This window comes from Vanessa cardui, chromosome 24 (assembly GCF_905220365.1).
Source record: "Vanessa cardui chromosome 24, ilVanCard2.1, whole genome shotgun sequence".
In the NCBI taxonomy this organism is placed as follows: Eukaryota; Metazoa; Arthropoda; class Insecta; order Lepidoptera; family Nymphalidae; genus Vanessa; species Vanessa cardui.
Genome location: NC_061146.1, coordinates 10,836,253 through 10,864,239, shown reverse-complemented (window position 1 = coordinate 10,864,239; position 27,987 = coordinate 10,836,253). Strand labels below are relative to the sequence as shown.

General features: G+C 34.4%; 2 protein-coding genes across 2 annotated transcripts in view; one reads left to right on the top strand and one right to left on the bottom strand.

Annotated features, from left to right (window-relative positions):
• LOC124540322 overlaps positions 1–27,987 on the top strand; it is a 147,796-nt gene that overhangs the window by 53,577 nt on the left and 66,232 nt on the right. The gene's annotated exons all lie outside the window — the stretch shown is intronic.
• Positions 3,459–5,667, bottom strand: LOC124540321 (lipase 1-like). The gene has a single exon (XM_047117807.1). The coding sequence runs from the start codon at positions 5,644–5,646 to the stop codon at positions 4,381–4,383; it is 1,266 nt and encodes a 421-aa protein (XP_046973763.1). The 5' UTR covers positions 5,647–5,667; the 3' UTR covers positions 3,459–4,380.

The window sequence follows — 27,987 nt, the reverse complement described above, 5'->3', positions numbered from 1 at the left end:
CGCATCTTAACCGATGATTGCGGGTTCAAACCCAGGCAAGCACCGCTGATTCATGTGCTTAATTTGTCTTTATAATTCATCTCGCGCTCAGCGGTGAAGGAAAACATCGTGAGGAAACCTGCATGTGACAAATTTCATAGAAATTCTGCCACATGTGTATTCCACCAACCCGCATTGGAACAGCGTGGTGGAATATGTTCCAAACCTTCTCCTCAAAGGGAGAGGAGGCCTTTAGACCAGCAGTGGGAATTTACAGGCTGTTACTTTACTTTTTACTTTATATCAGTAATGCACCTCTAACATTGGGACTATGTTTTATGTACCTTGTCCCTGTAGCGCTACCTCACTCACTCATGTAAGTGTTGATCTTCAGCTGTGGAATTCATCATCCTACCCTTATCCCAATGTTCTTGGGATCAGCGCAGCATGTCTTCTTCCATAGTGTCTGACATCATCTCACAGTAAAATTCTTTCCAGCCATATCATGTTTCACACAATCATAGTCGTTTTTTAGTTCATTGAAATATCTATTATAAGTTATTTTCAGCATACACATGGAATTATCTCATCATTCCAACAATATCCTTATCCGATGACACTCCAAAAATATTCTTTCAGTACGAAATATTTGTTAATTACTTTTAAGTGCATATTAATTTGATGTGACATCGAGTATAGTTTAAAGTCGATTGTTTTCTTGTTTTTTTTTATAATTGCAAACATTGTATCAAATTTAAAATTAAGTGAAGCTACCACCGCTTCGGAAAGTAGATTCTACCGAGAAGAATCGGCAAAAACTCAGTAGTTACTCTTTTTTAACATTTAAAAAATACATAGTCATGTTAGTTAAATACAATTATGTTTTGGTAAGCATATAGAACAAAATTTTAATTTATTTATGTAGATAATAATGTTGTTTATCTGCTATCTTAGTGGAACTGAAGCCGTCTGTCTGAGTGTTTAGGCATTACAAAGCTGTGGAGCAGTTCTCAGTCATCCCACACAGGTAAACTCAGCTCCGCAAACACGCGGTTGGCAAAGTTAGACAATTGTCAAGACAAACTTGTAACACCGAGTTTCCGTCGCAAGCAATGTGTTCGCTGATAAAATTATTAATTATTATTGAATACGAAGATGAAATATATGGAAGAGGAGGTTTTGATCATTTTATTGCGTATCGGGAACATGGATGTCATCTGTACCACCTTATCACTCATATGATTTTTTTATGGTATAGGTTAGCGGACGAGCAAATGGGCCACCTGATTATAAGTGGTCACCATCACCCATAGACAATGACGCTGTAAGAAATATTAACTATTCCTTACATCGTCAATGTGCCACCTACCTTGGGAACTAAGATGTTATGTCCCTTGTGCCTATAGTTACACTAGCTCAACCTTCAAACCTTCAAAGGTGCGTTACCTTTAACAAATTACTACTCTCTCGAAGGTTACCAAGTCATATTGGGTCAGAAAAACCTCCAACGCAAGCTGGTTTCAGTTAGTGGTCGAAAGCAGGAAATGACTTGAAAATCACGAGGATTGCCAAACATCATACGTAATCTATACATATAATAAAATTGGAGTGTCTGTTTGTAATATTGAAATAACCACTTTTTACTAAATGCCTATGTATTACGGTACATACATCAAAATAACATTTTTAACAATTTTTGTCTATCTGTTTGTACTGAAATTTTGAAGGGACTTTCACTGGCAGATAGCTAATGTAATAACTAGTAACTTAGGCTGCTTTTAAATTAGAATTATATATAAATTCAAGCTTAAATGTCTAAAAGCTTAAATGTCTAAAGCTTAAATGTCTATGTAAAATACTGTCCAGTACCGCGAAGGTCTATTTCTGTTAAAACTGCTAACAGGACAACAGAACAATAACTTTTATCTCAAATTCAAACGCGTGAAAAATTGCGGTCACATCTAGTTTATACCATACAAAAATATATATAGGCAAAAAAACACGTTACGCTTACAGTTCAAAACATTTTTTGTGTAGGACAAATATTAATAATTCAATTACACTAACAGTAATTTAAATAGATATTATCTTCATAATTAAAACTGTGTTTGTCTTTGGACGGACCTTGTAAGCTACCAACAGTATTTACGCTACTTGACTAAGATACTTGCGAAGGTACTCTTCTGTAAAGAGAAGGCTTAAGACGAGCTTCATCTTGCTGCTCCAATGTGACTGAATCTAATCCTATACACGCAGATCTCCTCAAGATGTTTTTAGTAAATACGAGATGAATTGCAAACACAATGGTTTTAAGCATGTATACGTTGTACTGTGCGTTTGGATTTGAACCCACGACATCTGTTATCTTTGTGTTCTTACGATTAATATATCGAGGCACTAAAAAAATAATAAATAAACATAATAATTAACGTTTATTTAATTATTTCCTTGTTGTATTAAAGTCGCATGATTGACTCTTTGCTTCGTACGGGAAGTGATTTGACCTTAATTGAAAAATAAAGTAATTCATTGTCAATGTTAAAATAGTATATTATTTACGTAAAAAATATGTTACGTATAAATAAAAATTTTGAACGTAACAAGTTAAACTAACGTTAATAATATAATATTAACTATTTTATAAAGGCAAATAAAAAAAAATTGCGCATTTCTTTTGCCCCCTAAGGGGGTGAAGTTAAAAAAAAAAGGTTGTATAGAAGTTCTCGAAGCGTTTTCATTACGAACTGAATTCCAAGCGGGCGAAACCACGGTTTATCTTTATATATTACAATAAATGAACCCCTGAATCTGATATTAACAAATTTTTGTAAGAAGTCGAAGTCCCAAATTTTATTTGTTTCCTGCCTTGACGAGTTGAGAAAAATACAAGTAAAAAAAGGATTTCTCTTTATCTCTTTATACTTTAAATGGTTTAAAATATGACGGAATTTTGAAGAAAAACATGACGATAAAACATCGGTGGTTTTGGTTGCTGACTCTCACACTTGGAGAATTTCCAGAGATGTTTTCCTTCAAAGTTGAAATCAGCAAAAAAGTACTACGACTTTAAACGTCCGTTGAATTTGGTCAGACATACTTTTGCGATGCAATCTAACTGATTTTCAAGTAGGCTATGCTACTTCCTAATAATTTAAATATTTTATATCTATAATTTTTATAGTCATCTAGAATTTGACGTGGGCGAAGCCAGAATGTCTAAAAATATTAAAAAACGTGCATTTATTCGAGTTTCGTTCAAGGTATTAAATGATTAATAACATATACCCAAATACAAGAAACACAGTTATGATAAATTATTCATAATATATTTAAAATATAGTTATTTTTTACTAACAAATAAATTGCACAAAAAATATTTTTTCTAATTATTTAAAACGTAATATCAAAACAGATGTTATTTTTTATTACATTATTTAATTCATACATTATATACACTAGGAACTATAACACATCCTCATTTTTTTTAATAATTTATATATGTAACAAAAAAATTTCAAAACTATATTTACATACAAATATACATTGTATACAAATATCTACGAATAACTTAAGACTAGTATTATTCTGACTCTTATATACAAATAATAAGTTTTATATAATTTTGCTAATATTTTTTTCGTGATAAAAAGAATATATATAAAATTGTGTGTACGTATGTCTGTCTATTCACGTAAGACTACTGAAAACTACAGTAGTGTTTTTGTTTCATTATTATGATCTGAATTATTATTATGATCTGAATTTTTACAACCATCAAGTAAATAATATAGTATTCAAAATATAGTATATCTCTGTAACAGTATAACAGTTACGATCAACGAGATGATAGCTGATTTTCATAAACACTGCAGTGCATTGTATAAATATTATTATACTTCATAATATATGTACGTTGAAAATCAATATGCAAATCTAGAATTAAGTCCAATGTTCAACTTAATCTGAGCTCTTAATTTCAAATATACTCAAAATCTTTTAGAGGTTAGGAAGCGTTTTTTCAATAGTGTGACATTTACGGAATGCTAGTTAGCCTTCTATTGATCTTGCATATTTTCAAAATATATTTACCCTTGTTGACCACAGTGATCACTTCGAGAATTTGCTAAAATATACCCCTACTATTCTATGTCAGAATTTTTGTTTTTTCCGACGAATCCACTAAAAACCAAAACAATCACTTTAGTTTCACCGTTTATTGAAATTGATTCTAATTTTAAAACAATTGCATTGTCTTACATACACATATAATTAATGACATCACCTTTTCACTGACCGTGAATGACCTAGACTAGCATTATTTCTAGAACGTCGCATCACACCTATCAATAATCTCCTTGTTTAAAATCACTGTATAAAAAACAGTTCATTCAACTTTTAAAATTACACTTTATTTAATCTTCGACTGTATTTTAGTAAATATTTATTGATCGTTGGAAAGATCATTTCTTTTGTATACTGACTGTACGCGCTGTCGAAGTGATTCCACAGTGGATCTGCGACTCTTTTGTTTTCCAAGACTTTTGGTAACCGCTTTATCAACCACAGAATGTCTTTCGTGTCAACTAAATGGTCATTATTACCGTACAAAACTACAGAAGGAACCGTCACAGCACTGAGGTTGTAATGAGGGGGTTGTTCCGTACCATATATTTCTAAATTTCGCGCCGTACCGTAATCAAACTTTTGGAAATGGGATGTCTTTAGACTTTGTCCGTATCTCGCAATATTGTGCACAGATGTACCCGCAGGGAAGTGTCCGAATAATGCACTCAGAGTCTCGTTGTTTATAGATCCTGGATGAAAGGAGTCGACTAGAGACACACTGGTTCCACAGAAAACTTCAGATGTTCCACTTGATTTACACAAGAAAGCGTAGAATTCTTGACTCAAAGAACCTTTGGCGAAAATTTCATACAAACCTGTAGTAGCCAGAGCCTGTTCTAGATATCTGACTCCCTCCAAAAACGTTTTATACGGCACGGATTTCGTGTTCGTCTGCCTGGCTGCTGGCGCTAAGCCAATGAAAACGTTCGCTTTATCACAGTAGCCCGGCCTCTCTGAACACATGATGAAGAACGTACCAGCGCCTTGAGAATAGCCGACGTAATTCAATTTATCTTCTCTCGTGTAATTCAAAACATATTCGATCGTTGCCGGTATGTCATAGAAACCAATTTCATCCACAGAGAATTGCCAAAATTCAGGATCCTTGTCGGGGTCCAAACGGGTGTGCCGCCTGGAATAATAATTGCCTCGTTGGTTTCCAACCCACAAATCATAACACGCGTCAGATAGCAAATACGCCAAACCGGCTTTGGGTCCAGCGTCCAGCCAGGCATCAGAGCTCTGGAGAAGACCATGCATTAATAAAACTGGGGGTCTTTTCATCTTGTGAGCACAGTTCCTTCCATTGATTCTAAATATTGTTAGAATATATCCATCCTCAGTGAGCACAGCGTGTTCTTCCGAAGTGTATCCATATACTTCACTTAACTCCGTAAAATTTAGTAACGAGTCCCGTGGATACCCCAGCGATCTCTTCATTTCATCATTGAACGGTATAAATCGTAATTTCAAGACATTGCAAACAATAATAGTCACAGACACCAGGAGGAAATTGAACATGACATTACCTTTGGACGCCATGTTTCCAACTGAGACCGGCGTGTTACGAAGAAGGAAATATTACTGGTATTTTTTTTAAAAAAGATAGCGTTCGCGTGGCTGTCAATTAATTATTACAAAGTTGGCGCGATATATTCTTATAAATAAATGGACTGGTTCAAGGTCAACGAGTAAATCGTAAAGAAACATTTATGATGATACTTTCCGGCGACAATCTTACATATTCTAATGTTAATGCACTTTAAATATATAAATATTTGTTCTGTCGCCATTGCTACGTATTTATAATTAAGTTTATTTGAAAATATGTACATGTGTGTATGTATGTATGTGTGTATATTTACATAAATTGTTACATGGTCGACGTTGTTATCGCTCGTAAAATTGAAAGAAATCGTTCTTTTATTATTATCATTTATTTGCTGTAATTTGTTGTTTTAATTAAGCATTTCATGTCGATATTATACAAAAATATTTATAACCAAGTGACCTAGGATTTTGCTTTCTGATAATCTAAAATCTAGAAAAACCATAATTAATTTACTTACAAGTTCCGGCCAAATAACTTTATAATCGGTTTAAAATACACAATTTATAGTCATTTTGCAATATCTCAGCTGATTTACACAAACGAGTATGTGTCTTCTTGTCATTGTGTACTTATCACTCTGGACTAATGAATGGCTTACTAGACAACCTGTTTGCAAAATTAAATTAAATAAATTGTAATTAAATTAATTCGATGTACGTTAACATAATGACGTCATAGCTATTCGTTTTACATCAGTAAGTTCAATTAAATAAAAAGTACATCTTAAAATAGATTTGCTAAATTTTTCAATGTTATCCAGTGTATATTACGATGGACAATGCTCCGATAAAAATAGGTTATTAAACATTACAATTAAACCATTTTTAGCAGCAGCAGAAGCAGTAATACCTAGTATTTTTATGTTCCAGGCGAGTAGGCCATTATAACTACAGGCACAAGAGTTGCAACATCTCAGTTTCCTATGATAGTATTGCTATGGTTATGTAAAGAATGTAATGCTAGTTTATCATCAGGTGGACCATGAGTCAGTGCACCTACAACAAACAACAACAGCCTATAAATTCCTACTGCTGGGCTAAAGGCCTCCTCTCCTTTTGAGGAGAAGGTTTGGAACTTATTCGACCACGCTGTTCCAATGCGGGTTGGTGGAATACACATGTGGCAGAATTTCTATGAAATTTGTCACACGCAGTTTTCCTCACGATGTTTTCCTTCACCGCTGAGCACGAGATGAATTATAAAGACAAATTAAGCACATGAATCAGCGGTGCTTGCCTGGGTTTGAACCCGCAATCACCGGTTAAGATGCACGCGTTCTAACCACTGGGCCATCTCGACTCTCCGTGCACCTACCAACCAACAAAACTATTGGTGGTGCACCTACCAATAGTTTAAAATAAATACTTTTTTTATTAACTCGTATCAGTCGCAGGCATCAAATCTCACGGAATTTTCCTATACGGTCTTGTGATGAATTAAACACAACAATTCAGGAGTATTTGTGTTCGACAGTTTAAGCATTCCACATAAAGCTATTGGTTCTGCACCGGATTTCTCGACAAAGGAGTTCCAGCTAGCTCCCACTCCAAGCATATGAGCCATCTTCATCGTGAGACATCTTAAAATTAACTTGACAATAATTACGACCTTACACAACCGAAAGAAAATAACGTCTTCATTTTAGTGTTTATTTTGACTGACAATGGAACTGCCCCAACTAATGATGATAATCATGATCGCGTGCTGAGATGAACATCATCAGCATCTGGATATGCTTTTTATATGATGTGACCATATTAACGGTAAATATCTTCTTTCTTAGTTTGACTTCCATTTATCCGGAATATAACCATTATAGATGTACCTGGTTATTGTGCAGATTTGTGGTTACCAAATTAATTACTATTAGCTGTAATTAATTAATACTCTATCCGTTAATGTAAACTTAAGTGACATTATAATATGTATGTATGTACAGACGGTCAAGTATAAGTTGGCGTTCCTGTGGCAGCACCTGCTACACCAATATCTCCCTAGAGAATAATTCTCAACGTCTCATTTTTAATAGATTATGGGTAAGTTTTCTTAATAAGGGTAAATAAAGCAAATAAGATATAAATGAACAAAAAAAATTAGTACATGTTTCTGCCACACGCCAACTTACACTTGACGCGCTATAACTCTGTATGTTACCTTTTCACATTTTTAAGTTTAAGCTAGTTTGAATCTCGGGAAAGGATATAGCTACTTTAATTCACCCTCGTGAGGATAAAATGGGAGTGATGGTTTGTTTGCTATAGGATTGTCTGTTACGCTTTCACGGCTTAATGATTGAACCGATTTTGATGATATTAATTATGAAGCAAGTTAAAGCCCAAACGACAAAGGCTACTTTTCATACCAAAAAACTGATGAGATGTGAAAAAAGCCGAGAGCATCAACTTATATATGTCTTCAATTACGAATTATTATTAAGTCAGATTTTATTGTATCTGTGAGGTGTGAACGCCGTGACATAAAGAGTCACGTGATCGGAATCGTTTGAAGGGACAACTGTCACATTCTATTAATTTTTTTCGAGAGCGACGAGTCGGAAGCTAAATACTATTAGAAGGAGAGATACAGTTCGGGCCTCCTAAACGGGACTAAAATGGTATGCCTACTTTATAATTTGTCACTGCATATAATACAAGAATTGTCATAATTGCCATACTGTATCTTTATAATAAATTGCTTGAGATCTACGCTTGAACCCTGTACCAGAATATCCTACTGATGACGAGCCTGCCTCTGATCCATCGCAGCCACCGTCATATATAATAATGACCAGTCAAATAAACATTATCACAAGATTGAATTCTGAACAAAAGGTCAAAGTCATACATTTATCAGTTTGTTTGTTTTCCTTGATTATGTAACCTAAAACTAATAAGCCTTAATTGTCTAGATGAGGAAAATTTTGCCACAACTGACCGCTGTATTGGAGAAGCGCAATGGAATAAATTCCAATCCTTCTGAACAAGAGCATTACCTTATTCTAACAGTGGAACAGTGGACTGTAGTTTAATTTTATTACTTAAAGCTAATATATTGATTTTTAAGTTTAAAAACTTATAATATTAGTTAACTTAGTTAATTAGTAGAGTAAGTCTTAGATTATTTATTTCTTTGTTAAAATCAATACATATTTTATAGCAATATAAAAATATAAATTAAGAATATTTGCTGTAAATATAATTAACGCGTGGAGTTTTGTCAAACATATATAGGCACAGCATTTCACGGTTGAATCCCAATTCCGATCCTCTTGGTAAAAAATAAAGTAGGCAATAAGGTAAGGTGTTATACGTTTGATGAAAGTTTTTATTTCTTCAAGGTCAAATGTTTTAACAGCAAATTAACAACAACTTAATTTGGAATAAAAGAAATGTATGGTTTATAAAATAAGAATAATTAAAATTCCAGAAGAATACTGAGATTAAGTATAGTCTGTGATATAGTTAAATACATTACGTCCATTAAACACAATAGGTTAAGCATAATATACATGCACATAAATTAAAATAATTTGTAAATAAAAATGAATAAAAAAAATCATAGTATTCAAAACAACATAGTGTATATTATGATACGTGAATGCTCGTTCACTTCCAGTCAGGACATATTATAGACATATATAAACGTATTTAACTAGCATAACTATGTATTTATGTTGGAAAATACTGCTGAATTTCTGGCCGGCCCTTCTCGATAGGACACAACAGGTAGCTTCACTTAATATAGCTTGTAAAATGACGATTCAAATTCCTTGTAAAAGTCTAATTGAATAAAGTATATTTAGATTGTAAATAGACGATGTAAATAACACTCAATTATTTCATACCAAGTTCAAAGTCGCGATCGCAGGCGCAGAGCTCGAACCGGTTATGTTAACTACATTGCTTTTTATATTTACCATTTAAACATACATAATACGCGAGTTTTTTATATATTTATACATAAATTAAAGACTAAATAAATGTAAAATAAAAAGCATACTTTGTCTATTATTGTTATTTGTAGAATATTTTATTATTGTCTGTGTGTCTTACTGTCGAAAATCGATACGAGTACTGTAGTAGCCAGCCGGGTCAATTAGCCATTTAACAAAATGTCTTTGACTAAACTGCGTTAAACCATACCTTGTGCAAACCCGATTGGGTCTCATCCTCCTCATTAAACAGCAATACTTAGTATTAGTTAGTATAGTTAGTATAGTTTATGATCGATAGCGATACGATCGATTGGGAATGAAACGATCGCCTCCTGGCTATTTCATCTCATATTAAATTGTTCATTTATATAATATATAAGACAAACAAAAAAAAAAACCCCGCTGAGTTTCTTTCGCCGGTTCTTCTCAGGTCAGGGCATTTTCTTTCCAAACCGGTGGTAGTGTTTCAATTGACCATCAATAAGAAAGTGTAATGCTTCTATATTGAATAAAGTTATTTGAGTTTGAGTTTGAGTTTATTATTGTGTGGGTGTTTAAATTTGAGTGAGCCAGTGTAATTACAAGCACATTACAAGAATTTCCAGCGAAGATCTGCTGATTAGTATAAAATATAAAACGCCAAAATGCTTAATATAAAAAGTAAAAAAGGCACGGGCATCTGCGAGCCTGTGGGTGTAGTAAATTAAATAAAAATTTGTATGTATTATACATGTGTAATATTTTGTATATATATGATGTGTGTATGAGTTTGTAATTAATGGACCTTGAAACAATTATCATGACAGTTTTTTTGTATTTGTTTTTAAACAATTTATTTTCAAAGCATTTTTTTTAATGAACTATTATTATTAATGTAGATTTATGTCTCCTCACCTTGGGCATTTAACACTGATTTTAATTGACTTAAAATTATAATAAACCAATGAATATTTTTGGAAAATATCACCGATTCTTCAGGATGTTGCACATAATTTATTATATGCAACAAAAATTCGCTGTTTGACCTTAGCTGTTAAAATTATCGAAATTGAATCTATAAGCCACACACACATCAATCAACAGCCCATGTCCGTCCACTGCTGGACATAGGCCTCACCAATTGCACGCCACTGAGATCGTTCTTGGGCTACTCGCATCCAGCGTCTGGCAGCCGCCTTGCGTAAGTCGTCACTCCGGTGGGCTATGTCGATGACTTTGGTTCTCTGACGGATTGCCTTATTTCTGATGCGATCCCGCAGAGTCTATGTCCAACGTCGAGCCGGGACACATTATGATCTATATTTCATAATAAAATTACTATACCGTTTGCTTGAGTGATAGCCTTATATAAGCTATAAGATAAATAAAAAAAAAACTGTTTAATATTTTGTAGCTAATGGCTCTTCCGATTTTCTTTATTTATTTATTTAAGTGTACCCATGCGAAGTCAGGTTAGTTCACTAGCTCTTTCATAAAGTAACGTAGCAAAATGGATACATCATACGGCTGAACTGACAACTTCTCTCCTTTTGAGTGGACTTTTTCCCAAAAGTACTAGACTTATCCCAACATTCAGCTTCAATGCAAGATATATGTTAATGCAGACTTTACATATGATATGAGCAGATTCCCACCCTAATGCTTTCTTTCAGCATTAAGCACAAATTAGGTACAAGAAAATACAGTGGTGCTTGGATTTGAACCAACTAGAAAGAACTAGCGCGCACTGGTAACTTTTGTCACGGTGACTGTTTCATCACTCTTGTCGAGTCCAAGAATATGTATGGTGGTGTGCGCGCATTGCGACGTGACATTTGTGTCTGCATCTGTACATATTCACGGTGACGAAACAGTCACCGTGACAAAAGTTACCAGTGCGCGCTAGTTCTAAGAGATATGTATTCTAACGCATTTTTTCCATGAAGTGCTTTTTAATACTACACAACTACTTTACCAAACAGCTGATTGTCATGACAATTATGTACAGGGACGGAACAATGAGATCTGCTTGTATATAACATATAAAGCTACATACTAGCATGTAACCAATGACTTTCTTTGCGTTTAATCGTCTTCGTCGGAAACTTATTTTCACGTGATCTGTTGTAGTGATATAAAACAATACATCTTATAAATAAAATTTTAACAAAAAGAAAAACCGACTTCAAACAAAACACTATTTTAAAACAAATAAATATGCACTAAAAAGTAATAAAAATAATTGCGTATTCAACATATTATTTAGAGTAACCAAGTAAAATGAAATGAAAAATATTAGACTACTTAAAAGTCGATTTACGATTATATAAAGTAGTTATAATTATTCCTATATTTATGAGAAAAGTTATGAGGTAACAAACATAAAAAGAAAAAAAGTACAGACGAATTGATAACCTCCTTCTTTGTAAAGTCAGTTGAAAATAAAGAAACTTACCATAAGATATATTTTTTAACCTCATACAGCTAAAATTAAAAAATATATATTTACAATTGGAAATATTATACTTAAAAACAAAACACGTGTCGCAAGTTCGATTCTGATCCTCCAAAAAAAAATACAATTCATAAGACAGGAAAATAAATAAGTAAGTATTAATTCCTTAAAATTGGTTTAACTTATTTCAAGCTGTGTTGTTGTTCTGTAATCGGGTTACAAAGCTGATCGAATATCCACAACGTCAATAGACGGATATCGCTATCCCTTATTCGTCACCTTCCGAAGTAGGTCGCTACTCCCCCCACTAATGTCTGTCTTCGAGTATACTTTTCTATTTTAACGAAATTTATAACTGACACAGCACTGAACAATAGGCTATTTGACTGGTTTTTAAAATCCTTTTTATAATATTTAGTACAGGTTAAGAAACCCCTTAAAAGTTGATTTCTTTAGTTCTAGTACATATTTGCCGAAAAATATCATATTAAAAATTCCATATTTAAATAAGGCGCGAAAACTCTACTTGGACAATATGGCGCTGCAATGGAGTCGGTGACGTCACTTTGCTGTATTTTAATCTGTGGTACATATAGTAGAAAAGCAAGGTCAAATAGCCTATTGAATATATATTTAAATATAATGGCAATTAAGTTGAAATTAGATTAACTGCACTAGTCGTATTTTTAAAAATATTTTGCAACACGTCGCCCTCTTACGCTCGCCAATGCGATATTGAAAATTGGGAATAATATATATAATGTGAAAGTAACTTTGTCTGTATTCGTGTCGTTCTTTCACAACCAAACCTCTCAACTGAATTTTATAAAATTTGGTATCTATAAAGCAAATTTGAACTCAAAGAAAGGACTAGGCTACTTTTTGCCTAACATATCACAACAAACACGCAAAACGCGAGCGAAGCCGCCGGCGGCTATTAGTTACTTATATTATTTTAAAAAGGATATTGCCCCAAATTAATTAACATATTTTCAAAATATCTTATTGCAGTTTTTAGCTTATTGTTTGTGTTAGGAGTTAGTACGGCAATAGCTCAAGGGTTCAGGATCGATCCTGGGACTTTTACATCGCTAGGCGACACTTAAACCATTGCTCTATTGATTTTTTTTTTTGGCATATATTGGCGGACGTGCAATGAGCCACTTGATGGTAAGTGGTAACCATAACCGTAGACAATGACGCTGTAAGAAATATTAACTATTGCTTACATCGTCAATGCGCCACCAACCTTGGGAACTAAGATGCTATGTCCCTTGTGCCTGTTACACTGGCTCCCTCACCCTTCAAACCGGAATACAACAATACCAGTACTGTTGTTTAGCGGTAGAATATCTGATGAGTGCCCTACCAAGCTTACAAAGGATAATATTAAAAGTGACTCAAGAAACCCCTCAGAATTAAAATAATACAAAGAGAGGGGTAAGTCTCATGGAGTAGATGATATTTTACTTTTCTTTTTTGTTAAATATACTTATCATTATCATATTATCCAAGTAGCCTTTTACAAACACTTTTGAGTCGTCATTTAACAACCATATTAAGTAAAGCTACTACCGGTTCGGAAAGTAGATTCTACCGAGAAAAACCGGTAAGAAATTCAGCAGTTACTCTTTTTCAACATTTTAAAAAAACAGTCATGTTAGTTAATTACAATGATATAGTTATGATAGTATATAATATATCCTGCCTGGGAATCAATGAGTATTAATTCCACTTTTTTTCACTTAACTGTAAGTAGCGTAAAAGAATTTCATTCTCAAAACTAAAATGATTTTACAATTTATTTTAAAATTACAATTTCAAAAAAACTTATTGACAGCCATAATCTCTATAAATTGATTAACCAAACATCAATAACTAAACCGGCTTAATCTTATCTAATATCTGCGATTAATTTAATATCCCAAGTCCATTAATCACTAATACCTCAAGCTATAGTAAGTGCTTTCTAACTTGGAACGTTACTTAAGGCTGTATGTGAGGCTTCATTTAAGTTACAATGAAATCTTTTTTTTCTCGATATTAAATACTATTAATAAACATTGTGTTTCGCATTTGATCGTTGCTTCGATGATTGAAGTATCAAAAAATGTCATAACTGAAGTGGCACAAACACGTAGGTCGTAGAAAAGATGGCTGTTGAGGCAGAAAAGTTCCAGAATGGCGACCACATAACTCTGAACCATTTGTTGATGGTTGTGGTATGCCAGCAGTCCAGCAGTGGGCGCCTTCTAGCTGAAATGATTGTCATTAATATAGTATTATATGTCTATACTAGATTTAATTTGTTCTATAAAAAATCCTAGTTCTTAAAATATAAGGTAGCGAAATAAATCTTTTACTTTTATGGAAATAACGAATTTTGTATTTGGAAATATATATCGTTTATAAAGAAGCCCGAAATACACAGAAATGACGCCACGAAAACATATTCACTACTCGCGACCTATCCCGGCTTCGCACGTGCAGTTTCTTATTGAGAATTTGTCAGCGTTAGTCAAGTACGAGTACAAAATAGTTCTCCGATAAATCATTATCATCGCTCAGTCTTTTGGCATAAAAGATTTTTCAAAAATATAAACAGTCTATTAATTAATCATTCTTTCTATTAGTGAAAACCGTATCTAAATTCTGTAAGCTAAAGTTATTTTGTTAAATAATAGTTGAAGGATCACTCTCAATATTAATTAATAACGTTCAATAATTAGAGTTTAGCAAAGAATACGGTAATGAAAATTAAAGTTTTAACAATGTTCCCTTTTCCAGCGCATTTTGTGATAGTACAATTTCCCGTCAAAATTTTTCGTTTTTCTATAATGTTGCCCACTTCAAAAATCGTAGAGACAAAAGATTCATTCATTCATTCATTCATTGGATAGAAAAAGTAAGCGGATCAACAAACAGATCGAAAATAGCGATATTTTTATACATTGAAAAAATTTTATCGACATCAAGCGATCAATCTCATTGTAATTGTCTTTCAACCAATTGACAGTTGATTTAATTGAAAATCGTTTCGACGGCTATCAAATCTCGAGCCTACCTGTACTTTCTTTGTCATAATTCGCGCGCTTTGCGAATGAAATAAAACTTTGTCAAAGTATATTGACAGTGACAGTTTTTGAACAAATGAGCGTTATTTAATTTTGAAAGAAAGAAAGAAGAAAGAAAGAAAGAAAGAAATGTTTTGGAACAATAACTTACTATAACCCTGTCAAAGTCAAAATGTCCCACAATGTTTTGTTATCTATATACTAATAAATAAATGTTTTTATTTTTCAACCGACTTCAAAAAGGAGGAGGTTATCAGTTCGCCTGTATTTTTTTTTAAATAAACCAAATAATAATTGTAATATTTAAAGCGTGATTTTTTCTGCATATGTTTGCAGTTGGACACAAATCAATCAAATCAAAATAAACTTTATCCAAGTAGGCTTTTACAAGCACTTTTGAATCGTCATTTTACAATTATGTGAAGCTACCACCGGTTCGGAGAGTAGATTCTACCGAGAAGAACTGGCAAGAAACTCAGTAGTTACTCTTTTTTAACATTTAAACCCACAAATCATAAACTACTTATTATCGGACCCCATAAATATAAATTGACACTAATGAATGCAATTGACGGATAAATAAATACGACATGAATGAAACATACATTCTCATAAGACACATTACTTATATTAAAAAAAATGGTTCCTGTACAAATCATGACCGCAGGGAAGGAAAGCAAGAATACCAGCAGTATTTCTGTATCAATTTTGGAACGTTGTAAAGATAACTGCTGGTTTATTTTAGAAATGAACTGTGGCAGATTTTGATACATTCGCAATACATAATCAACTTAAATACAAAAAAAAAACAAAGTGAAAAAACCACAAATTTTGGATTTTAATCGTAATTCCGATCCTCTGGGCATAATAGCCAGCTCGTGTCACCAGTGGAGGCAATGAGCGAATTACACTCTTAATGAAGGTTGTATATGTATGTTGAATAGCATTAATTACTATGGAGTGCGATGAGAAATTAAATTGCATTTAAAATTACTTAAATTTTCCCCTAACATACGATTCAAACTCGCTGGAATTTCGCAGAACTACATTGTCATAGTTCAATATAAGTTATAACAACACCTGATCGGCACTACCGCGCGATAAAACGCTGAATAAAAACAGATTTCATATTTGTTTTCAATTAGCCGCCGCCAAAGTTATAATTACACGTGCCATTTGAAACCGTTTCGTTTTAAAAAGTTGGTTGACCTTTTCTGGGATTGCGTTGTTTAATTTATTAGTTTAATAGTAAACCATGCTCTACGTGCTGAGAACTGTTCACAGCGCGTGTGTTTAACCGATGATTGCGGTTTTGAACTATTAAATTTTCATGTGCTTGATGTGTTTATAATTGATCTCGTGCCGTAAGAGATATATCATGTGCTCTGATTCAACTTAACTCTTCTGCCACATTCCGCCTGCAGTACATACAGTGGATCGCTTGGTAAAAGCGTCGCTACTGTCAATGACACATTACTGTAACTGTATCAGCTTGAAAGGCTGCGTGACGTAGCATAACGTGATATATACTATATTATATCTCTAAATATTTTTTCTATATAAAAAAGTAAAGTAAAGTAACAGTCTGTAAATTTCCCACTGCTGGGCTAATGGCCTCCTCTCCCATTAAGGAGAGGGTTTGGAACATATTCCACCACGCTGTTCCAGTGCGGGTTGGTGGAATGCACATGTGGTAGAATTTCAATGAAATTAGACACGTGCAGGTTTCCTCCCGATATTTTCCTTCACCGCTGAGCACGAGATGAATTATAATCACAAATTAAGTACATATATATTATAGTGGTGCTTGCCTGGGTTTTGAATTTGAAATCATCGGTTAAGATGCACGTGTTCTAACCACTGGGCCATCTCGGCTATTTTTTCTATATGTATGCATGTAACTGGATTTCTCTTAACTAAAGGCTCAGACCGATGGATGTTTTAATGATCCCTGGAAGGTCATATTTGACGTAATAAATAATATTTAGTAGACCGGCAACGCAGCTGCATGCCCCCCGCTATTGCAGATGTCCATGGGCGGTGGTGATCACCCATCAGGTGTCCCTCCTGCTCGTTTGCCCCCTGTAACATAAAAAACACCAAGCTAGAACGTACAGCTAGTAGGTAGCTATGAGTAAATAGTCAAAGACAAAACCGTTCAGTAAAATTGACGCGTCATTTTGTCAAATGATTGACTTTAATTTTCAAATAAAATATTCGAAACCTTCTCGTTTTAATATGTTTGCCTTTACAGTTAATTATGTCGAATTTCGACCAATGAGTGAAAACTAATTAGTATTGATTTACATTTAAAATACCATGTACAGCAATAATTTGTTGAACAACTTTGACATTTCAATCTAAAAACTACATTATGCAAAAAAATTTAAGCAATTTAAAAAAATGGAAAGTAAAAGTTACAACCTGAAAATACACCAATGCGGGAAGAATTATTTGGAGCTTATTCTACCACTGCAGATTGATGGGTTCATGTGGTAGAATTTCATCGAAATTTGACACATGTAGAAATTCTCCCGACCATCTTTTATGTACACCGGTTTTCATGGGTACGCCACTCCGAGGTCCCGGGTTCGATTCCCGGCCGAGTCAATGTAGATTATCATAAAATTTCTATGTTGTCTTGGTTCTGGGTGTTTGTGGTACCGTCGTTACTTCTGATTTTCCACAACACAAGTGCTTTAGCTACTTTGGGATTAGAGTAATGTATGTAATGTTGTCTCATATCTTGCTATGATATATATGGTATATGATTATATGGTAGCTTCACTTAATTGTAAAATGACGATTCAAAAGTGCTTATAAAAGCCTACTTGAATAAAGTTTATTTTGATTTTGATTTTGATTCAACGGCAGGAACATGATCAATGATAACACAAATTAAAAAAGATTTTACGAATATGATTTATCTAATAAACTCGATTCGAACGAGCTGTTTTTCGAAAAGAAAATTTAGAAATTGTTTTTGTTCAAACAATTCCGCTAAAAGCTCGCTTCGTTAAAAGTTCGTCTAAACAAAACGCGGAAAACTTTCGCTCATTCGAGCCTACATTTGTAGCCAAAGATAGATTCCGAAACCTTTCTTTTTGTTGTTGAAAAGAGTCTTTCTACTGATATTCTTACATTTTTTATGAAATATTGGCCTAGTTATTTTAGGCCAATAGGTGACAACAAGCTTCAAAAATTTGAATAATTAACGATTATATGCGAAAATGAGCCAAGATGGCCCAGTTGTTAGAACGCGTGCATCTTAACCGATGATTGCGGTTTCAAATCCCACTTAATTTTCATGTGCTTAATTTGTGTTTATATATCATCTCGTGCTAGACGGTAAAGGCAAACATCGTGAGGAAACCTGCATGTGACTAATTTCGATGAAATTCTGTCACATGTTTATCCACCAAGCTGCATTGGAGCAGCGACGAGAAAGATGCTCCAAACCTTTTGCAAGGGAGAGGAAGCCTTAGCCCGGCAGTAGGAAATTTACAGACTGTTACTGTACTGTGCAAAAAATGAGCGCAGATTTAAGATAAGGGATGAAAGCAGACAATGAATAATTGAAGTATTGATAGCGCAGTGGTTTACGGGTCGCCTAGCGATGTTAAAGTCGCAGGATCGATCTTGATCTCCTGGGCTATTGTCGTACTCAGTCCTAACAGAAGTGAAACGGTAAATAGGAACGGTAAATATTAGTAATTTCTTAATTATTTAGGGGCATTGCTAGTTTTCTTTAAAACTAAATTGAACACAAAACAATCCCTTTTATATCTTTGTTATATTAGAAATTGTTTGTAATTGCATAGTCAATAATACCCACCAAGTTTCCTACTCCTATTCTTATCAGGCCAGGGTATTTTCTTTTGCAATCTGGTTTTGCTATGACTGCAAATATATATCTCTTCAATTGAATGAAATGGACCGTGTAAAATATATTTGTCCTCTTTAAATCCCATCTTCGTGATGATCACACCTTTGGTTTATCACATTTATCAGAATAGATTGTTTGAACTGCTTCGTTGGTTTGTTGGGAATCTTTTACGGTGGATCTTGAATTGCCAGCTTCGCATCTCAGGGCAGCTCCATAAAATTTATCAGATTTATCTTTTTAAGTTCAATATTTCCGTAAATAAAAAAATATCAAGTGGTACCAGATTTTGTTTTTAAATAAGAGAGTACGTATATTTTGATTACAATTTGTTCTGATACATAAAATAATTATTATAAAATATTTGAAAAGAATGAAATATAATTTATTTAATATCAATTAATTTCCTTTGTGATATATTTTTCATGATAAAAATTTCTGAGAACTCGTTTGTTACAAGAGTAATAAAGTACCTAAATAATTAATATTTAATTTATTACTTATTAATAAAATTTTAAACAATTTCTTCATTCGTCGTCGCCAGAGTTCAACTACCACCTAGAACGCCACCACCACTCGCCACCTAGAAACCGCATCACGTGATGGTATTTGTATTTCGTCCCCGATAAAAAATCAAGGGACGCCTCACAGTGTGGAGTTGACTTTTTCTTATAGACTATTGATTGGCGGACAAGCATATAGGCCACCTGATGGTAGGTGGTCACCACCACCCATTAATGTAAAAAAAAATGGCGCTGTCAGAATTATTAATTACTCCTTTCATCGCCAATGCTGACCTTGGGAATTAAGATGTTATGTCCCTTGTGTGTAGTTGTTACACTGGCTTACTCACCCCTGGAACTGGATCAAAATAATACCAAGTACTGTTGTTTTGCGGTAGAAATTCTAAAACCAGGTACCTACCCAGACGGGCTTGCACAAAAACCTACCACCAAGTGAATAACATACAAATACAGCATACAAACTAATCTCCATGCACACTGTTGGAAACAAAGTTCACTAATAAGTAGATAGGCTCATGGACAGCACTTCAAATACTAGCCTACTAATAAATATAATATCGTTAGTGACAGCGGGCAGTCTAATCAATTTAAAGGAATTGAGTTCAATACAGTTATTTCCAATACCGTCAGACGATTTCTATAGAGTTCTGTGCGTAGGTTTGGATTACACCATAAGCGAAAGCGGGCGCTGAAGCGATTTAAAAGTGTAAATTTTGGTTTTTACCTGTGGAGACACAGGATTGTATGAGATTATTACCAACGAAAACAAGTGTGATAGCGTTCGTGGATGAGAAATTACCGAGTCGATTAAACGCATATGTAGTACTCGAGTTGAGTCGAAATGGCCCAGTGGTTAGAACGCATGCATCTTAACCGATGATTGCGGGTTCAAACCCAGGCTGCTTGCCTGCCACTGATTCATGTGCTTAATTTGTCTTTATAATTCATCTCGTGCTCGGCGGTGAAGGAAAACATCGTGAGGAAACCTGCATGTGACAAATTTCATAGAAGTTCTGCCACATGTGTATTTCACCAACCCGCATTGGAAGAGCGTGGTGGAATATGTTCCAAAAACCTTCTCCTCAAAGGGAGAAGAGGCCTTTACCCAGCAGTGGGAATTTACAGGCTGTTGTTTTTGTTGTTGTAGTACTCGATGCATGTGGCAACGTAAGTCTGTGACATAGACGAGGGCGGGAGACAAAATATTTTGATAAAATTAATCTCAATAGAAGACTGCAGGTCCAAACCTCGGCAAGAACCTCTTCGATTTCATAGAGAGCTTACAATTCCTTTAATACTCGATGGTCAGAAAACCTGCGTACCTCAGAGGATCTGCTACATTTACATGACATACATTGGACAACATCACATACATTACTTTTTTTTCTACATGGACTAGGCGTTGAACCAAACCCGGGGCCTCAGAGTTGCGTACCCATGAAAACCGGTACACACACTATTTGACCATGGAGGTCGTCATAAAGTAGCATAAATATACTCCAAGTCTTGTCCTTAAGAGGATAAAAGACCAATCACCGGTAAGACATTTAAGGGCTATCGACCAAGACCTGTTCAAGCCTAAGACTTGCCTTGCCTCTGTTCAATTAACTTGATATATTTTCAGCAAATTATTAATTTGGTTTATCAATCACAGGCAACTGATTTATGAGCTCAGTCAACAGCATGTAATATCAAGACAAACTAAGATTACAATTAATTCTCAGGCCGAAAGCAAATAATTACAGAATGTCCCAACTCTAATTAAACTTCGCTCACCCGATATCGAAAACTTCGGAATAAAACATCTGGAACTTTTTTATTACAACTATCAAATTCCCGGCGTGGCTCTGAAGATCTGTCTATTTCTTTATATATAAAACCTCCGTAGTCTAGTAGTGGTACACCGGTGTACATCCCGAGATCCCGGGTTCGATTTTCGGCCTAGTCGATGTAGAAAAAGTACATTTATTTTCTATGTTGTCTTGGGTCTGGGTGTTTGTGGTACCGTTGTTACGTCTGATTTTCCATAACACAAGTGCTTTAGCTACTTACATTGGGATTAGAGTCATGTATGAGGTGTTGTCCAATATTTATTTATTATTAAAATAACAAGTTCTGTCTGGCTGATTCATCATCGACAATCGTAAACTATTAATGTTAGTGCCTTGAAAATTGGTGATTAGGATCGTTTTATCAAATAGACGCCCACTAAGGAAGGAATTTTGAATATTCTAAGGGAGTAAAAAAGGGTTTTCTATTTCATGTAATATAATCAATTTCAACGCGAACAAAGCTGCGGGTAATAGCTAGTTTCTCATATAATTCAACCTCAAAACCATCACTTATATGCCGATATGGAATATATTTTTTTGTATTCAAAACAATATACTTCCAGATTGGTACTATTTATCAAAATACAGTTCTGATAGTTGGATGTTTGAGAAATAGTTTATTTGAAGAGCTTCTTATATAACTAAACTTCTTCAATTACGAACGATACTATATTTCAAGAAGAAATCCACAGATGCACATCGAAGATAGATTTTATTTTGATTAAAATATTTGTACATGATTGAGCTGAGATGGCCCAGCGGGTAGGACGCACGCATCTTAATCGATGATTTCAGGTTGAAACCCAGGCAAGCACCAGTGCTTAATTTGTGTTTATAATTCATCTCGTGAAGGAAAACATCGTGAGGAAACCTGTATGTATCTAATTTCATGGAAATTCTGCCATATGTGCATTCCACTAACCCGCACTGGAACAGCGTCGTAGAATATATTCCAAACCCTCTTCGAATCCTCTCAATGGAAGAGGAGGCCTTAGTCCAGCAGTGGGAAATTTACAGGCTGTTACTTTATTTTGTTTATTTGTTCATGAAATATTTTTACACAGTAGATAAATTTAGTTTGAATATAATTTAATTTATTTTCAAGTTTCAAAGAAATTACCTTCGAAAGAGCAGACCCTCAGTTGTATCAAAATGCGAATGTAATAAAATTAAACTTTGGGTAACTGTGCTAATCAGTTTAACTACACCTTGTATTTTACTTATAATTGCGAGGTCCATTCAGAGGTTTCCAAACAATAGGACTTCAAATTCCAGTTTTGTTTATTCCTTAATTTACTTGTTGTTTTTTATAAATTACTAACGGTGCCCGTGAATTCGAACGCATTTGATTTTAATAAAATAGTTTTTTTTATGGCATAGGTGGCAAACGAGCAGGAGGCCCACCTGATGGAAAGTGACTACCACCGCCCATGGACATCTGCAACACCAGGGGTCTGCAAGTGCGTTTGTGCGTGCGCCGGCCTTTAAGTAAGGTGTACGCTCTTTTCATGAAGGTTCCCATGTCGTATCGGTTCGGAAATACCGCCGGCGAAAGCTGGTTCCACAAAGTGGTTGTACGAGTTTTTATTGTAGCCTATAGTTTTGATTACTAATGAAGTTCCATCAATCCATTTAAGAAGTAATTGTATGTCTATATTTCCATCCCGCTTACTGAACACGAGTCTACATCATCCTTAATCGTGTTTCACGTCAGGCTGAGTCGGGGAGGCTCTATTTTAATCCGCCATAATCGCCACGCACAGCTGATAGTTGCGGAATGTTGATTTTCTTTTAATTATATTCAATAGTTTGAAAAGGTACAATGCACACATTGGTAAGGCTTTATAAGTTACCCTTGTCAGATACGCATTCACAAAGCATGAGTTTATACAGAGTATTTGTTGAAAATGTGCAGCGTTTTAGCATTTTATTCTTTATATGCTGAAATAATATAAAAAAAAAAAAAACTATAATTCGTGACGCTATCGCCGATGGTTTCTGAATCGATGAACATGTCCAAAGGCTGAGGTGGTCACTTTCCATTAAGCGAGCCTCTCCTCGTTTGCCACCTGTAATATAAAAGAAGTTGATACAATTATTTTTTATATACCATATAGTATCCAATCCATATAGTATGATAATATCCAAACTAAGTTTATTGGATGACAGACTTTGGAAATGATGTATCTCCTAACTCACTTCTACGTATAACATATTAGAACATAAGGGATAAGGATGTTTTATTTTATTAATTGAAAAATAACATAATGCCGGCAAATGTCCCACTACTGGGCTAAGGCGCTCTCCCATTTGAAGGTTTCGAGTTTATCCCACACATGAAAATCCAGTTATACCCGGATTTGAACCCGCAATCATAAGTTAAAAAGCAAGCGTTCGAATTACTCGACCGCTACATAAATTTATTTATAATCTGTTTATTAAGGTGAAAGGACAACTTGAGCGACCCTTGGGGACGATGCAAACATCAACAATTCCGTTAAGCTGTTTTGGTTCTAAATTAATGAAATGCGCTTTTCCTCGTAATCGTCGTGTTTTTCAACGGTGAAAACATTTAATGTTGACAATAGGTAAGATTGACAAATGGCCTGAATAATAATAAGTGATCATTACCGCCTTAAGAAATTGCCGTTTGGTATTGTATAGTTTGGCGTATATGGGCCACCTGATGGTAAGTGGTTACCACTGGCCATAGACAATGACGCTGTAAGAAATATTAACCATTTATTACAACTCCAATGCACCACCAACCTTGGGAACTAAGATGTTATGTCCCTCTAGTTACACTGGCTCAGTCACCATTCAAACCAGAAAACAACAATATTGAGCACTGTAATTTGGCGGTAGTATATCTGATGAGTGAGCGTTACCGACGCAGTCGGGCTTGTACAAAGCCCTACCACCAAGTTACACACAATTAAAATTTCAATAAGAAACATTGATGAAGATGGTACTATGTACTTGCAGCTACCTACACTCAAACCATAACATAACAATTGAGCATTGCTATTTCGAGGTAGTATACGAGTACCCAGTTGGTAGCCAATCCACAATAACATCCAGCTAAATCTATTTACGTAAGTGAAGAGCCCCGTCCGCAATATATGTTAATATTAAACTGGAGTTCAATTTAGTTTAGTGTCATAGCGACCCGCAGCGGTTCAGCAATTCCCCGCACATATTTTATTGACCACTTTAGTTCGTTCGCAGTGCGATAACACACGCTGGATATCATCAAATTTTCGTTACGAGACCGCACGATGGCTGACAACACAAATAACTAATATATAAAACTATAAGTTACGTGCTGGCTGTGTGTCGATTTTGGATCGGATTGGAGTTTATTTCACCAACAACAACAGCCAGTAAATTTCCCACTGCTGGGCTAGGGCCTCCTCTTCCTTTGAAGAGAAGGTTTGGAACATATTTCACCATTGGAACAGTATCCAATTTGTGTTGATGGAATACACATGTGGCAGAATTTCTATGAAATTAGACACATGTAGCTACCCTCACGATGTTTTCTTTCACCGCTGGACGCAAGATAAATTATAAGAACAAGTTTATTTCATGAATAGTCAGTGGTCAGTCACCTGGGTTTGGTTTTACATCGGTTAAGATGCGCGCGTTCTAACCACTGGGACATCTCGGCTCCTTTATTTTACCACGCTGTACCCACCCAATATTCGTAAGAGGAAACACGCACGGGATTTCATCGGACGTAAAATACTAAATGAAAATAAAAATATGCGCCACCAATTTTAAGATCTTGAGATGCTTTGTCCCTTGTGCCTGTAGTTACACTGGCTAACTCACCCTTCAAACTGGAATATAACAATACTGAGTACTTTGCGGTACAATATCTGATTAGTGAGAGTGTACCCTACCGCCAAACAGATTGTAAAATAAACTTATAATATACATCAATAACACCGACCCCAATAAAGTTAAAAATATTGAATTAAAACAAAGAAAGTAAACTAATGAACAACTTAGGGGTTGAGTAACGGGAGGGAGGCACGCGAACTTCGGTTTCAAACGACGGCAAACTGTGAACTGAGCTGATAAATAGCCGGAACTTTTTATCAACTATTTATCTGATGACCCACTGGATAACACGTGGGTTTGAGCCTGAGCGCCTTCAAATTGGGGCGATCGCTTTTCATGTATATCAGTTCTGTTACCATTGACGTGATAAGAAGTAACTGAGACTGTCACTACATAGTATAAAACAAAGTGGCTTTGTCTGTTCCAATATCAGTATGTATGCTTAAATCTTTAAAACTACGCAACGGATTGTGATGCGGTTTTAATAGATAGAGTGATTCGAGAAGAAGGTTTTAATATATAATACATGGACAATTTATTAAAGAAATACTGATAATTTTGGAAATTTCTACTGTGATGTCATATCATTGCACCCGTTCGAAGCCGGAATATCGCTAGTTTTTAATAAGTAATAAGTTATAGTAAATATACGTATTTTTGTTAAATTCAAACGAGCTCAAAGTCGCCGGCACTGCTAATTTACTATATATAATGTAAATTACTTGAAAACAGTATCTTTACCAATATAATAAATGCGAAACCAACTCCTATTAACCCCTATTTAGATTAAATTTGGTATAAAGATAGTTTGAGTCTCAGCGACATAGGCTCCTTTAAAAATTCACACTATTTATGTGCTTCAGGTAAAATTTAAATTAACGCAAGTAAAGCAGGTTCAGGTTGTTTATTATTGGTTCAACGTTATAAAAAGCACAGGTAGAATTAGTTTTATTTAAAAATATCCCGAGTATAAAATACACACAACAAAAACAGCGGTAGAAAATATTCCCTCATTAGTCTAAGCGTGGCGCTGCTTTTGTATTTTTAATTAATGGCTGTAAATTTCCATCGAGATCATAAATAATTATGAGAGCCTGTCCGAGCCGAGATTGCAGTTGTTTTTACAGCATTAATCGAAAATTGTCGGTTCAAATCCGTACAATATTTTTCTTATTAGAAAATCAGAACGCCTTTGTTGCATTTTCTGCAAAATCAGTACTCGACTGCTAGCATGATTTAAAAATTAATAAATTGGTGTATGAAATCATTCATACAAAATGGTTATTTATCTATATTCATATTATAAATGTGAAAGTAACTCTATCTGTCGATCTTTCACGAACAAATCGCTGAACCGAATTTAACGAAATTTGGTATGAAGCTTACTTGAACTCCGAGGATGGACATATACTACTTTTTTCCTAACACATGGCGACTACTAGTGTTAGTGTATAATAGATCTCATTTAGTATTATAAGAGTCTAGTATTTACGTTATTAGTACGTTTATTATTCAAGAAAAATATTAATCCCACCAAAAACATAAAATGTAAAAAAATGCCAAGCCTCTCGCTGCAGTTTTTCCATCGTAAAAAGTTTTGTGAACTCATAATAGCCAAGTCCTATTCAAATTATTATGTAGTTAGAAATCAACATTTAGTAACTGTATCAATAGTTTTCTTTATATTATAATTATAGTGACTTGGCATTGCCAAGTTGCACAAATTTTTCAAAATTCCCCATAATCGGAATATCTTAAAAGAATCGCGATGTGCATTTATGACGTTGCACTCTAACCGTCTAGATTCTCTATGAACTCCGATCTATTTCAAGTTGCACAGACGTGAGTCGACTATGTTTAATTAAGTTAATAGCTTTGATGTGTTATTAAGTACAGAAATAGATATCGATATGAATTCAAAATGATATACAGTTGCGAACGCAACGTGATCAGATTTATACATACATATAATATAATTTTTCTTAGGATCTTTCTTTTTTATTAGGATGACACGGTTAATGAAACAAAATTGAGTTTATCTGTAAGAGAAACGACATTTAATGTTACTATTAACAATGTCTTGTACTAAATTACCCAATTCTTTACTTTTCTAAGATTGCTTCTATATTAATATTTTTCATAGCTAACAAAATTTAGTTGTCGTGATGCGTTCGATGGCAGGTGATGTGCGGAATTCAAAATAAAGAAAAATACCTATTTTTTTACGTACATATAATCAAAATAAACTTTATTCAAGTACTTATACAATTTTGAATCGTCATTTAACAACTATTTTAAGTGAAGCTACCACCGGTTCGGAAAGGCTATTCTACCGAGACGAACCGGTGAGAAACTCAGTAGTTACTCTTTTTCGACATTTAAAAATAGAAAGTTAGTTAAATAGAATTATATATGTATGTATTACAAATAATATATCATGACTGGTAGTCAACAAGTATTAATTCAACGCTTTTATCGTCTGTATAATTTATTTATAAATAAATATTCGATACTCCGTCATATTTACAAATTATTGAGTAAAAGTATCAAATTCATGCACACTGTGATACACTACTACAGCTGTTTACATTATACTCAGATATTAATTAAAAAACTAATGACCAAAGATTAGCAAGTTTTAGTCTGTTTTAGAAATGTATTCTTATTCAATATAGAAAATTAAATATTGATAGTTTAAATAAAACTATCTTTCATTTGGAAAATATTAGTCCAGAGATGGAAAA